This window comes from Labrus bergylta, chromosome 3 (assembly GCF_963930695.1).
Source record: "Labrus bergylta chromosome 3, fLabBer1.1, whole genome shotgun sequence".
Taxonomy (NCBI): Eukaryota; Metazoa; Chordata; class Actinopteri; order Labriformes; family Labridae; genus Labrus; species Labrus bergylta.
In genome coordinates this window covers 22,243,788-22,256,054 of record NC_089197.1, presented here as the reverse complement: position 1 = coordinate 22,256,054, position 12,267 = coordinate 22,243,788, and the positions used below count along the sequence as shown (strand labels likewise).

The following is a 12,267-nucleotide window of genomic DNA, read 5'->3' as shown; positions in this document are numbered from 1 at the left end:
CATTGAAAGAAATGACTGAATAACTGATAACTTACAAAATGTAAAGTCAAAGTATAAATATGTTGCTTCAGACATCACGACCCCTGATTTCTACTGAAAGCACTCACTTGATGTGCTTTCAACTATTGTAACATTCAGATGAGTGAAAAGGATTAGTCTGTGATGATCTTACAGATTTATGATGCTGTCACCTAATGTCCCATGTGTTTTTTGTTCATGCCAGTACATCATATTTTTAACATCAGGGCTTCTGTGTGATTGGTCAGCCTGGCTGGTAAAAGACCTACAAGAGCACGAAAGCCTGTATATTTGTACACATTTGATTATGTACATTTATCAAAATTTAATAGCAGTATGGCGTTGCTGGATGCAACAGAAGCACTGAGTGGCAAAAACAAAAACCATTCACTCATTTCAATTCTAAACTTCCCTGTGTCTCTCCCAAGGTGTTCTACATACATCAGTTGTCCTCCTCACCGAGATGTGTGAAAGAAGTCCTGACATGCTGGCACACTTCAGAAAGGTACAAATAGATTCTCTTACCCAACAACAGGAATTGATAAGAATAATTACTGCATTATTTTTAAGCACATGTCTTTTTCACTTTGCATACACTTTTCTTTTTGATATAGTTAAGCTAGATAAACAGTATTAAGTTCAGTACAATTAAACTTAAGATATTGAATAAGGCTTGGATTTTAATACCGCTTTGTTCTACGTCCAGAGTATGTCTCTTTTTTTAACCTCCTATCGCTGTCTTTTCCTCTTGTATTTCAACTGCTACCGTACCTCTCCTCTTTAGGTGTAAAAATAAAATCACTGTGCCAGAAGCACCACGACTCATGCTCATGATCTAAACATTATTTTAAGCTTTTCTGAAAGTGAATGATTTCCAGTTTCCCCTCCCTAACATCTACCTCATATTTTTTCTGTCATTTGTCTTTGTTACAATTCCTGCATTGTGTTAGAATGAGAAGGTAAGAGTACATTCTGATCTCATAGCTGGTGCATGCTGTAAATAGTAATCACTCCTCACAGTCACCTCAGACGTAACCCAATTTGTGTTGAGTTATGTCATATTGTGTTTTAATTTATAATTTCAATTAATTTAACTTGTTCGGTGATCATTGTTATGTTAGTGTTTTGAATATTTATAAAAGAATTGTTGCTCCATTTGTCAGATACATTTCTCACTATTGTTTTGAGTGTCATTAATTGCCTAATACGCACCTCACTGTTTGATCACTGTCATTTAAAAGCAGTTGGGAAGGTGTGTTAACCCATGATAGACTGGGTCACTAGTCTGGTCACCATTAGCCTAACAGATTATTCCCACCTGTTAGGTCTGTGTATTTGTGGAGATAATTTTTTGAGTCAGGTTTATGTAGTTCAAGGATTTAAAAGGTTTACATTTCTTTAACACAATAATTTGATAGTGGCATTTTTGGTTGCTTACTTGTCATTATTTCTACAGCAGTAGATATGGATTGTATCGGTTAGGGTTATTTTTGTGAATTCTGTAAAATGATCTGGTCTGGAGTGTTTTCAGCTGTGCATAGCAAATCAAAACTAAATAAGAAAATAATACACATTCTGACCTCTTCTTATTTAGCACAGGATTAGACGTCAGGTTTTCTTTCAAAATATTGTAATGTTTTTGGAAGTAAACGTTTGGATAATCTTTTTTTGACTCATGGGACAAATGATTTTTTTGTTCTTACTATCACTTGAATTAATTAAACCTGGGTTATTCATACAATAATATATCTGTTTATGTAGCTCTGCTCTGAAGAGCCAGATGTGGGTATTTAGATTGTATTTTCCTCTTAAAGACAATTTTTCTAACCTAATACTTTTGGGCAATCAATGTTTTGATTTCACAGCCTAAGAAATGTGACTATACGGGCTCGTAAGTTCTAACCGTAACTTAATCTTAATTAAAGAATGTCAACACAAATGACTCTTAATGAGTTTAATGGGCTGCCACTTTCAATGAAAATGATCATCTTTACAGGTAAATGATGGACACTTTTGTATAATTGTTGATAAAAAGATGGACATGGTAAATTGTTAAAAGTTGAAAACTGAGAGTTTCCACAAAATGATGTGATACCTCTCCTTTTCTGTTGTGTTTTTTGGTCTTCTTGTAGCTGGTTCCACAGTTGGTAAGAATCCTGAAGAACCTAATCATGTCTGGATACTCTCCTGAACATGATGTGTCAGGCATTAGCGATCCATTCCTGCAGGTAAATGTCCCCCTCTTTTGATTCCAATACTCTTTACTGTCAGTGCAGATGAAGATTAACATTTGTGCTACATCATGAGCAACCATGATCAGAAATTGTGTTGTCAACAGGTTATTTTAGAAAAAGAAACATAAAGACAGCCAAGCATCTGCAAGCATGGACCTAAAACAAAAGTTTAGCAGTTTTAGCATCATTAAGGCGGATCACACTTATCAAGTGAACTGACAGAACGGCACTGATTTTTTTGTTTTCTTTCTTGAGGTGCGGATATTGAGACTACTGAGAATTTTAGGCAAGAGTGATGATGACTCCAGTGAAGCAATGAATGACATCCTTGCACAGGTAAGACACTTCATTGTAATTGGTGCTTATGATCAAAATCTTCTTACAGTAGACTTAATGGAAATTTACAAATGAGTTGTATTTGTGCTTGCAGGTTGCAACAAACACAGAGACAAGTAAAAATGTAGGCAATGCCATTCTGTACGAGACTGTACTGACTATAATGGACATCAAGTCTGAAAGTGGGCTGAGGGTGAGTTGTAATGATAAGTAGCACATTTTTGCATGGGTATTTTTTACATTTTCTTGCCTAAATGCTTTTTATCCTGCAGGTCTTGGCCATTAACATACTGGGGCGCTTCCTTCTTAACAATGACAAAAATATCAGGTAATTAATTGACTTGGCCTTTTATCCATTCAGTCATCAGAAATGTTATCTTCAGTTCCTAATGATTTATTTTAATGAAACTCACAATTCCAGATATGTGGCATTGACATCTCTACTAAAGACTGTACAGACAGACCACAATGCAGTGCAGAGGCATCGGAGCACCATTGTGGATTGTTTAAAAGACCTGGATGTGTCTATCAAGAGGTACTTCACATTGCTTGAAGTGCACACGTGAAATACATCTTAACGTTTCTCGCTATGTTGATTTGTTGTGTTTGACCTTTTTCTACCTCTCGTTGTTGTGTAGACGTGCAATGGAACTGAGCTTTGCCCTGGTGAATGGCAACAACATAAGAGGCATGATGAAAGAGCTCCTCTACTTCCTGGACTCCTGTGACCCTGAGTTCAAGGCAGACTGTGCATCAGGAGTGTTTTTAGCTGCAGAAAAGTATGACATTGCATTTAAATGCTGTTTTAAAGAGTACAATACACACATTTCTGTTTGGTGCACCACAGTGAACAGGGGATATCTAACATGAAAATGCTGGTTGATGAAAAAAAGAGTGATCCATCGTCTGACAGACGCTGCTGATAACATTTGTTTTCTGACAGCATTTGTCCCCTTACTGTATATAACTTAAGTTAGCTTTACATATAAATGATGCTCCTTCAACCCTTAGCTGGGACTAATCAATGTTGTCTTTGTGTTACAGGTACGCCCCTTCCAAAAGATGGCACATTGACACCATTATGAGAGTCCTGACAACAGTATGTATACACCAAAAACACTTCAGTTCATGTATTGCCTTGATTATTTATTGGATTTGTTCCCCAAGAAAATACCAATTTTGCCCTAAAAAGAAAATATGATACAACCCAATATGGTTGTTAACCTCCTCAGCCAACCTATAAAAAGAAAATCAAGGTTTATTTGTAATTCTGATTGTCAATTCTGATTTTATTTGAAGGCAGGGAGCTATGTGCGAGACGATTCTGTTCCCAACCTTATCCAGCTCATCACCAACAGTGTGGAGATGCACGCCTACACAGTACAGAGACTTTACAAAGCACTGCTGGATGACATCTCTCAGGTAAGATCACCTCTGCTTTGGGTCAAAATTAGATTTAATTCTGTAATTCCCCTTTTGTATTTTAAACAAGCTTGAGAGTGTACCAGAGTTAAGTTTTATTTGTCTTTGTTCTTTAGCAACCTCTAGTGCAGGTGGCGTCCTGGTGCATAGGAGAGTATGGGGACCTGCTGGTGTCTGGACAGTGTGAAGAGGAGGAGCCCATTCAGGTACTTTTTGAAGATTCATTAGGAAAGCTCTTACAGCCACACAGAATAAAGATGTAGCTTGTCTTGATATATTGTGTTATATATTGTGTTTTTTAAGGTGACTGAGGATGAAGTTCTGGATGTGCTGGAAGGTCTCCTAGTGTCTAACCTGTCCACACCTGTGACCAGGGGTTATTCCCTTACTGCCATCATGAAGCTGTCCACTCGCTTCAGCAGTGTCAAGTGAGTAAAGGCCTTTTACTTTTATCCTACAGATTCAGCCTTTCCAGACATTTTGGTGGAAAGTCGATAATGTTCCTTAGCCACAATCAATGTTAATTTCTCCTTTTTCTTACCAATACCCCCCCTTTTTTTTTTTTTTAGCCGAATCAAGAAAGTGGTCTCTATATATGGCAGTAGCATCGATGTGGAGCTTCAGCAGAGAGCTGTGGAATATAACGCGCTTTTCAAGAAATACGACCACATGAGGTGAACTTGCAAAACACTTAGTTAGTAGTTTAAAAAAAACATGTTGTGGTTAAGTTTGGTCAATCTTTTGTCCCTCCCTTACACTTGTGTTCCATGATTACAGGCCAGCTCTCCTAGAACGAATGCCCATCATGGAGAAGACTTCTTCAAATGGCCCGACAGAAATAGTCCAGACAAATGGGGAGACAGAGCCCTCTATTGTGGAACCGAAACATCCACCACCTGTCACCCAGCCAGCCAACCAGGTGAGAGCCTTGTTAATTGCTTGAGGGTTGAGTTTGTTAAATATTGTATGCATGTATGGTTTATTTCTAATTAACCATGAATCACTCTCCAGTCTCCAACATGTTCAGAATGCAGCTAGGTGTCGTACTGATCTCAACAGATGAAATCACCCCAGTTGTAGATTCACTACATTGGTTTCCTGTTAGTTTTAGAATTGATGTTGAGATTTTACTGATCATTTCTAAAGCAACCGCAGCTTCAGGTGGGGGCCAAAAGTCAAGGCTTTTAACTAAAAGTGACCATGCTTTTGCCATCAGGGCCCCTCGGCTTTGGAACAAGCTGCCTTTAGGATATGAGGGTTGCAGAATCACTTTTTTTAATATCACTTCTTAAAACCAACTCTTATAGACCTGCTTGTATGGGATGTTGTGTTCTTATAGCCTCATTATATTTGATATTCTATCTTTATTTCACTTATTTTATCTAATTTCTTGAAGTTATTTTAACGGCTTTATTTCCCTAATATACACAATTTCCTTTAGTTGCTTTTCCTTCTTTTTATTTCTTAAACAGCTTTATATATTTGTGTTGCTTTAACTAGCTCTTTATGAATGCTTTTATCTCCTTATACCGGTTTTATTTCCTTTTTATTGCTCTTATTTAGTATTGCTTTAGTATTTTAGTATTAGTATTATTTTACTGCCTTCATTTCTTTTTATTCTTCATCTCATTTTTATCACTTTTACATTTTTAATTCCCTTATTTGTTTTTATATTCTCTTTTATCTCTCTTAATGTTTCTGTCTCTTTCAGTTACTTACATCATCTCATGTCTGCTTCCTGGTCTCTTTTCATTTTGTTGGGTTCTAATGATGTTCTTGTGATGTTGGTTGGGTATTTTTGTTGCATGGGTTCTTTGGCTGTTGGATTCTTGTATGTGTGTATGCTTGGTTATTTTGGATTTGGATTGGATGGTTTTGTGCATGCTTATGTTAACAAAGTGCATAGACACACAAGCAAGTGTGTTTAAAGGTGCTATAAGAATAAAGTGAACATTATTATTTATTTATTTTTGTATATTTTTTGGAATTATTACATTATGATAATCTTGACATGTTATCCTTGTCTCTAAGGCTAACGATTTATTAGACCTGCTGGGTGGTAATGATGTGGTGCCAGTGATCCAGACCACAATGCCCAGTAAGCCTGCCTCAGCTGGAGGAGAGCTTCTTGATCTGCTGGGTGACCTCTCGCTAAGTGGTAAGGCACTTTGTTAAAACTCTCTATTACCCCTTTCAAGCCACTAGTGTAAATGTGACGCCCATCCTGCTCCTGCTTCTGTTCAGTAATTACACTTAGTCATTATGTAAGACTGAACCGAAAGTCTGGTGTGTTGCTGTCTCCTCTTTCCAGGCGGCCCACCCCCTGCTCCTGCTCCCTCTGTGCCCACTTCCCAACCCTCTTTCCTCCTAGATGGACTCTCCTCACAGCCCCTCTTTAATGACATTGCAGCTGCAGGTGAGAATCCATTGCTCCCCTTTGACTCTCCAAACCCAAATATACAGTAGTGTGTGGAATTACCCTTATGTATTAAAGCACTTTGTGTGTTTTTCCCCATTGATTACCATATCACAGCTCGTGAAATGTTGGTCAGAACTTCTCTTAATCTCTTCATGGTCTGTTTCTCTAAAATCTCTGTACAGCTATTCCTCCTATGATCGCATACAACAAGAATGGTCTGAAAATAGACTTCACATTTGAGAGAGCTAATCCTAATCCAAACATCGCGGTCATTACCATCCATGCTTCCAACTCGACAGACGCCGATATGACAGAATTTGTTTTTCAGGCTGCAGTACCAAAGGTAAGCATGCACAGATGGCCTAAATTGCATTTTGTGGGGGGCATATTATGGGGTTCATTTCTAATAGGTGTCCTTAATACTTTTATTATGTTAATGTCCTACAGTTTTGTTGTTCTTTGCACAGCAGATTTAATATCTAATAATGCCACAAATCTATACATCATCAGTGCAGAGCCTCAATGAATATAAATTATCTTTGGAGAAAAGGTTTGAAGCTATATTATATAATAGTAGTACCTTTAATACTACTATTCTACAATCAGAGTAATGATCCTGCTTTCATCACAGCAATACAACTCCCTCTGGTGCAAATGTTTCCATACTGAGTGAGACAGAAAAATAGGCGTCTGACATGTGTTGTGGAGATGAAGGATCAGGCAAAGAAAGACTGTATGAGTGATGTTTAATTGCCTGCATAAGCTATTTGCGATCACAGTTTTTGATCAATAAACTCAAAAGGCTCTATTGAGCTGTTTACAATTGGAAATCCATCAGTTGTGCTAAGTGTGCTATCAATGTGAACATCCCTTTTATATGCTGCTCTAATGACTCAATTTCTCCATGGGTATCATGACAAGTTTCCCGTTTCTGTTTGTCAGACATTCCAGCTGCAGCTCCTCTCCCCTAGCAGTAATGTTGTCCCAGCACTCAACCAGGGAACCGTCACACAGGTCATCAGAGTCCTCAACCCACAGAAGGTAAGTTTTGCAGTCAAAATGTGTTTGTTATGGTGCATGGATGCATAATTAAAGGCCTGTGTGGTCTTGGATGATTTGAAAGAAATTCCTTTGTCATTAACACAGTCATCCTTGTATCATTTCAGCAACAACTACGAATGAGGATCAAGCTGACGTACACCCTCAAAGGCTCGCCTGTGCAAGACCTGTCTGAGGTTAATAACTTCCCACCTCAGTCCTGGCAGTGATGACCTGCCTCTGCTCTTTAAAGCCCCACCAAGGGAACTATGAAAACGATTTTCCTTTCACCTCCCTCTATTTCTTCCAACGGATCCCCCTGTGACATCACTGAAGTCCGCTGCCCTCAAGTTGCAATGAAAGCAGCAGAGCATCTATCACAGGAGAAAAATGCAGATGTTATGAAGACCCCTTTGACTATTGGAATCACCAGAATAATTGGGATACATATCAATCAATGAACTCTTCTATTTTATTTTACTAATTGGTTTCCATTAACTCTTTGCATAGTTGTACAATTTTTCACACACACTCTTCGCCCAGCACCATGACCTCCCTGCGGAAGCACATATGCACACCATTCACTGTGGTGCACTTTAACTCTAAAGTCACTGTAGAGAGAAGTGTAACCACTATGAGCACTGCAGTAACTTTAGTTTTATTTTCATTCATAGTTGAGCTTAGATGCAGTTGAAAAAAATTGCTTGATTAATATTTTGGCTTTGCATTCAGGTTTTTAGTATGAACCTACAGTCATGTGATGGCAGCAGAAAAAGCTTTGAAAGGTCTATTAGTTATCAAAAATGTATTGGTTACCCTTTTTTTTGACCCCACCACATGATGTATAACTTGTTAGAGAGTTGTATTCATTTTGAATTACATTAATTTGCTTAAAGCATGTTGAGCATTGTTAGGATCACAATTACACGTTGACTCAAGCTCAAAGGGGATATTCCAGTTCAGGCAGTAGGCCTCCTCATCCTTTTTTTTTTTTTTTCGTATTGGAAGTAGTCCTGTCACAATGATACATTCATAGACAGATCCATGATGCCCAGTCTGGCTTGTTTCAGAAAATAAGACCCAGTTCTTCCTGCACAGCTCTCCTAAAATCATCTCATCTGTTGCTTAATTTAAGATCTGTGCAATAAATTCAACGCCTAATTGCTTTTCATAGTGGGAGAAGGTTCTTTCATTCAGCATGGATACAATCCACAGCTGAAATCTATCTGGAGAAAAGCTGATTGCATTTGTGTCTTAGATCTGCTTTTAAACTTTTTCTGCATCTGTGTCCTCACAGTCTAGCTTGCTATTTAATTACATTTCATATTTGTTTAACCTGGTTGAACTTTAGTCACCATGCACATATATGTAAATGAAGCTTGTTATGAATGTAGTTACATGCACTGAATGCTTCCCCCCCCCCCTTTCAAGTCTTCTTTTTCATGGCTGTCGTCTTCTCTGATGGGGACACTCATCTTACCCGCACTATTTTTGTGAGTGTATGTTTTATTTCTGCAGTAATTTGACTTAATTATTTATGCCTGATATCAAAGTGATGTGCCTTTCTGACTTAGCTAGATAAAAGCCCCTGAACTATGGAGTTCTGTATGAGCTTTGTTTGTAAGTCTGCTTGTGTGTTTTCGGCCTGAGGGAAACGGTCCTGATGGAAACGGTCCTGATGGATTTGAATTGGTATATCACTTCATTTGATAAGTTGAAGATTTCATAATGAGTTTTGATCAGTCACCTACTAATACTGTCCAATCTGGATGTCAACAACATTGCATTTTGTCTCATTATATGAAAAAACATGATCGTTCAAAATTTCTGTCAAATTTGATGAATTAGAAGACCTAAATCAAAGCAATTCGTAAAGATTGTGGCAGCTAATAGATGTATTCCTTTCATAGTGTGTTTAGGAAATGTAATTTTTTCAATTAAGTCAAATATAAAGATTTCCCTCCTTCAAAAACATTTAAGATGTGATTTTGGATCATGTGCTGAGGTACTCGGACGAGTTGTTTTGTGGTGACTGTTAGTTTGGTTTGCTGGCTCTTGTCTTCTCCAAATCAGAATTCTGGCCATGCTGTCGGGGATAATAACCTGAATACCTCACAATGTTCTCTCTTTCTGTTAACTTTCAGTTGCTGTAGACTGATAGCTTTGTGTAGGCATAAATAGTAATCAAGGGGAGCATCTGCATGAAAGAAACTAATGGTAGTTTGTACATCTCATTATTTAACCTGCTTAGCAGCCCTGTGATGCTGTGTTGACATCCTCAGATGTTAAATCAGGCTGTATAGTTCTTTTCTTTTCACTATGCTTCACTATCTTCTAACTTCTGTGACCAAATCAGAGAAACTATTAGCTTTTGAAATATTTTTGAGCTATGATATGTGTATATGGAGAAAATTATTTCAGTTTAACTTTTTTCTGTTATATTGGCTTTCTTTTCTGTACATATTGAGGGCTTTTACATATTTGTCTCTTGTACTATCTGTCATCATTTTTTTAGATACCATTTTCTAAATTCCAATTATTCACATGTATATTGTCTACGTAGATCTAGTCAACATTAGTCTGTAAAGACTTCCTTGTATCATCACTCATTGATTGTGAAAGATACATGATCTGCTGCCTGTACATTGTATATAGATGTAAAACAAACAAAAGCTGATCAAATTAAATAAAACCCACATGAAGAATTAAGATTAGCTAGGAAGTATAATTGTATGCATATGTACAAAAAAGAATCTTAAAAGGATGCAATTGAACTGCATTTGATTAACTTTTCTTCATTCTTCAATCATGATTGGATGTGTTGTCTTTACTTCTTTTATAAAGGTGGTTTGGTGAGTCGGCAGGCTACTAATTGGGGTTTCTTAGGAATTTGAAATAAGGGTTGAGTCTGTCTTAACAGATATTGTCTGAATGATGTACTGTACTACTGAGAAACCTAAGCACAGTGCTGCACAGCAGCAGAAGTGGCACCTTGCTTCATCTGCTTCCAAGCCCCCCCAAACACCTCATGTTTCCACGCCCTCCTTCAGAGAGGAGCAGGTTTTCTTGCCAAGATGTAACTCTTCCTTTTGGCCTTATGTGTGGTGGAGTGTGTACACTTGTCAATTTAGATCTATTAAACTCTCTTGAACTTACAAAATTGTGAAACATTGCCCCATTGTCTTGGTGTGCCGTAAAGATTGCCTGGTTACCTTTTTGTTAGACATGTAGCACTTTATGAAAGATCAAGTCTCAATCAAGCAAGGCCCCTACTACTGTCCTGTTATTTTTCTTATTTTGCTTTTTGATCCAATGGGTTTAAATCAGTACAGTTTCATCTGGACAAGAGTGCAGATTTACTCTTGCATCTTACTCATTTAAACAATGTTAAATGTGGTTCCAGATGTGTGTTTGTACAGCGGTGTCCTTTACTAGGTGTGACGGGGCTTTCCTTTGGCTATCTGTCTTTGCTTTTGTGCCTCGACGCTAATTTCTGTTCCTGCTTGGCACTATCAGTTTTTGTTTGACGTCTCTGATATGAAGGGTGGGGCTGATGCACATTAATTTTTTAATTTGAGTGAATCATTACAAGGAAGTTGATCATGGCACAAAATGAAGGAGGGGGCAATTTATTGTTTGTTTGGTTTTCTTTTTAGAGCTTGTGTTTATGCAGAGCTGCTATACCCACCCCAGAAACAAACATGGCTTGTGCTACAACTTAATAACCACGGGGGTGTCGCTGTGCAAAACGGAGGGCTGATGGATTTAGAAAGGAAGTTTCATACATCTATTCCTGAATGTTCTGAATGTTTATGGTGGTGTTGTATGTATGTCTTATTCAACCGGTAATCTGTCATTCACATCTGCTCAGTTCTTTTAGTGATGATGTAAGTCATGCAGTTTTAAATGTAAAAATGGAAATGAACCCAAAATAAGTGCTCTGGACACTGTTGACTTAAAGGAAGAAAAGCAAAGGAAACAAATGTCCATCAGCATTTGAAGTGATATTAGTGTGTCTGTGTGTATGTATGAGAGAGAGAGAGAGAGAGAGAATGATATTGATCTTGCTTGAAAGAATGTGATGGTGTGTGACATGTCTTTTATCTAGATAGGACATGGTTTTTGGCTGCAATTTCAACTTTCAGCTTCTGAGCTGCATGTGAAAACCAGTGTAAATAACGTCATTTCTACTCTTGACCTGACTCTCTTTTTTTGAAATGCAAGATAAATTTAAATTATGAAATCTGTCATGCCACCTTAAGGGGTCAGTACTAACATGTATATGAAGAAGTTGTTCAGATAGTCCTCAAAATACTGTCATCGATTCTGAGGGTATACACCCATCATGTGGATAATTGGATGGTTTATATTTCATTTACTTTTAATTTGTCAAGGTGAATAGTGTGTAAAGGGCTTGAAGTGCATCTGAATTGCCCGCATATTCACTTTCCCTGGTGGATGACAACAAAAAACATCCATTGTATTTTGAAAACTAAAACTGTTTGTAACCCTTGAGGCCTGTCCGGACTGTAAAACAACATGGTTACTGGTTTGTTGGGGGAGGGAGGAGGCATGGGGTTCACTTTTTCCAGTCGAGTTTGACATGTTGAACTGGATCCCAGTTCCATGGCTTCAAGGTGAGTGTGAATGTCAGACTGAAAGTATGAAATACTGATTAAAGATGAGAAGCTGTAAACTATTAAATGGGATATTTTCAATTTATGCTGTGTATTCTTGTCTTTGGGTTGGAGAATATGATCAAGCAAATAAAAGAGTCAAATAAAAATCTAGTTGATCCCA

General features: G+C 37.7%; 1 protein-coding gene and 1 non-coding gene across 3 annotated transcripts in view; both read left to right on the top strand.

Moving 5' to 3' along the window:
• The window catches only part of ap1g1 (adaptor related protein complex 1 subunit gamma 1), a 20,992-nt gene extending 8,725 nt beyond the window's left edge, over nt 1-12,267 (top strand). For both annotated transcript variants that reach the window (XM_020661201.3, XM_065952969.1), the window contains exons 6-23: nt 447-523; nt 2,151-2,246; nt 2,508-2,588; nt 2,683-2,781; nt 2,861-2,916; nt 3,010-3,123; nt 3,227-3,367; nt 3,633-3,687; nt 3,888-4,010; nt 4,127-4,216; nt 4,314-4,438; nt 4,580-4,684; nt 4,788-4,929; nt 6,042-6,168; nt 6,322-6,426; nt 6,612-6,772; nt 7,372-7,470; nt 7,596-12,267. In XM_020661201.3, the coding sequence (XP_020516857.1) occupies nt 447-523; nt 2,151-2,246; nt 2,508-2,588; nt 2,683-2,781; nt 2,861-2,916; nt 3,010-3,123; nt 3,227-3,367; nt 3,633-3,687; nt 3,888-4,010; nt 4,127-4,216; nt 4,314-4,438; nt 4,580-4,684; nt 4,788-4,929; nt 6,042-6,168; nt 6,322-6,426; nt 6,612-6,772; nt 7,372-7,470; nt 7,596-7,697 (1,898 nt within the window). In that variant the 3' untranslated portion in view covers nt 7,698-12,267. The remainder of the gene's footprint in view (nt 1-446; nt 524-2,150; nt 2,247-2,507; nt 2,589-2,682; nt 2,782-2,860; nt 2,917-3,009; nt 3,124-3,226; nt 3,368-3,632; nt 3,688-3,887; nt 4,011-4,126; nt 4,217-4,313; nt 4,439-4,579; nt 4,685-4,787; nt 4,930-6,041; nt 6,169-6,321; nt 6,427-6,611; nt 6,773-7,371; nt 7,471-7,595) is intronic.
• Nucleotides 3,458-3,537, top strand: LOC114917474 (small nucleolar RNA SNORD71). The gene has a single exon (XR_003806189.1). It is a non-coding gene; the product is annotated as a small nucleolar RNA SNORD71 (small nucleolar RNA).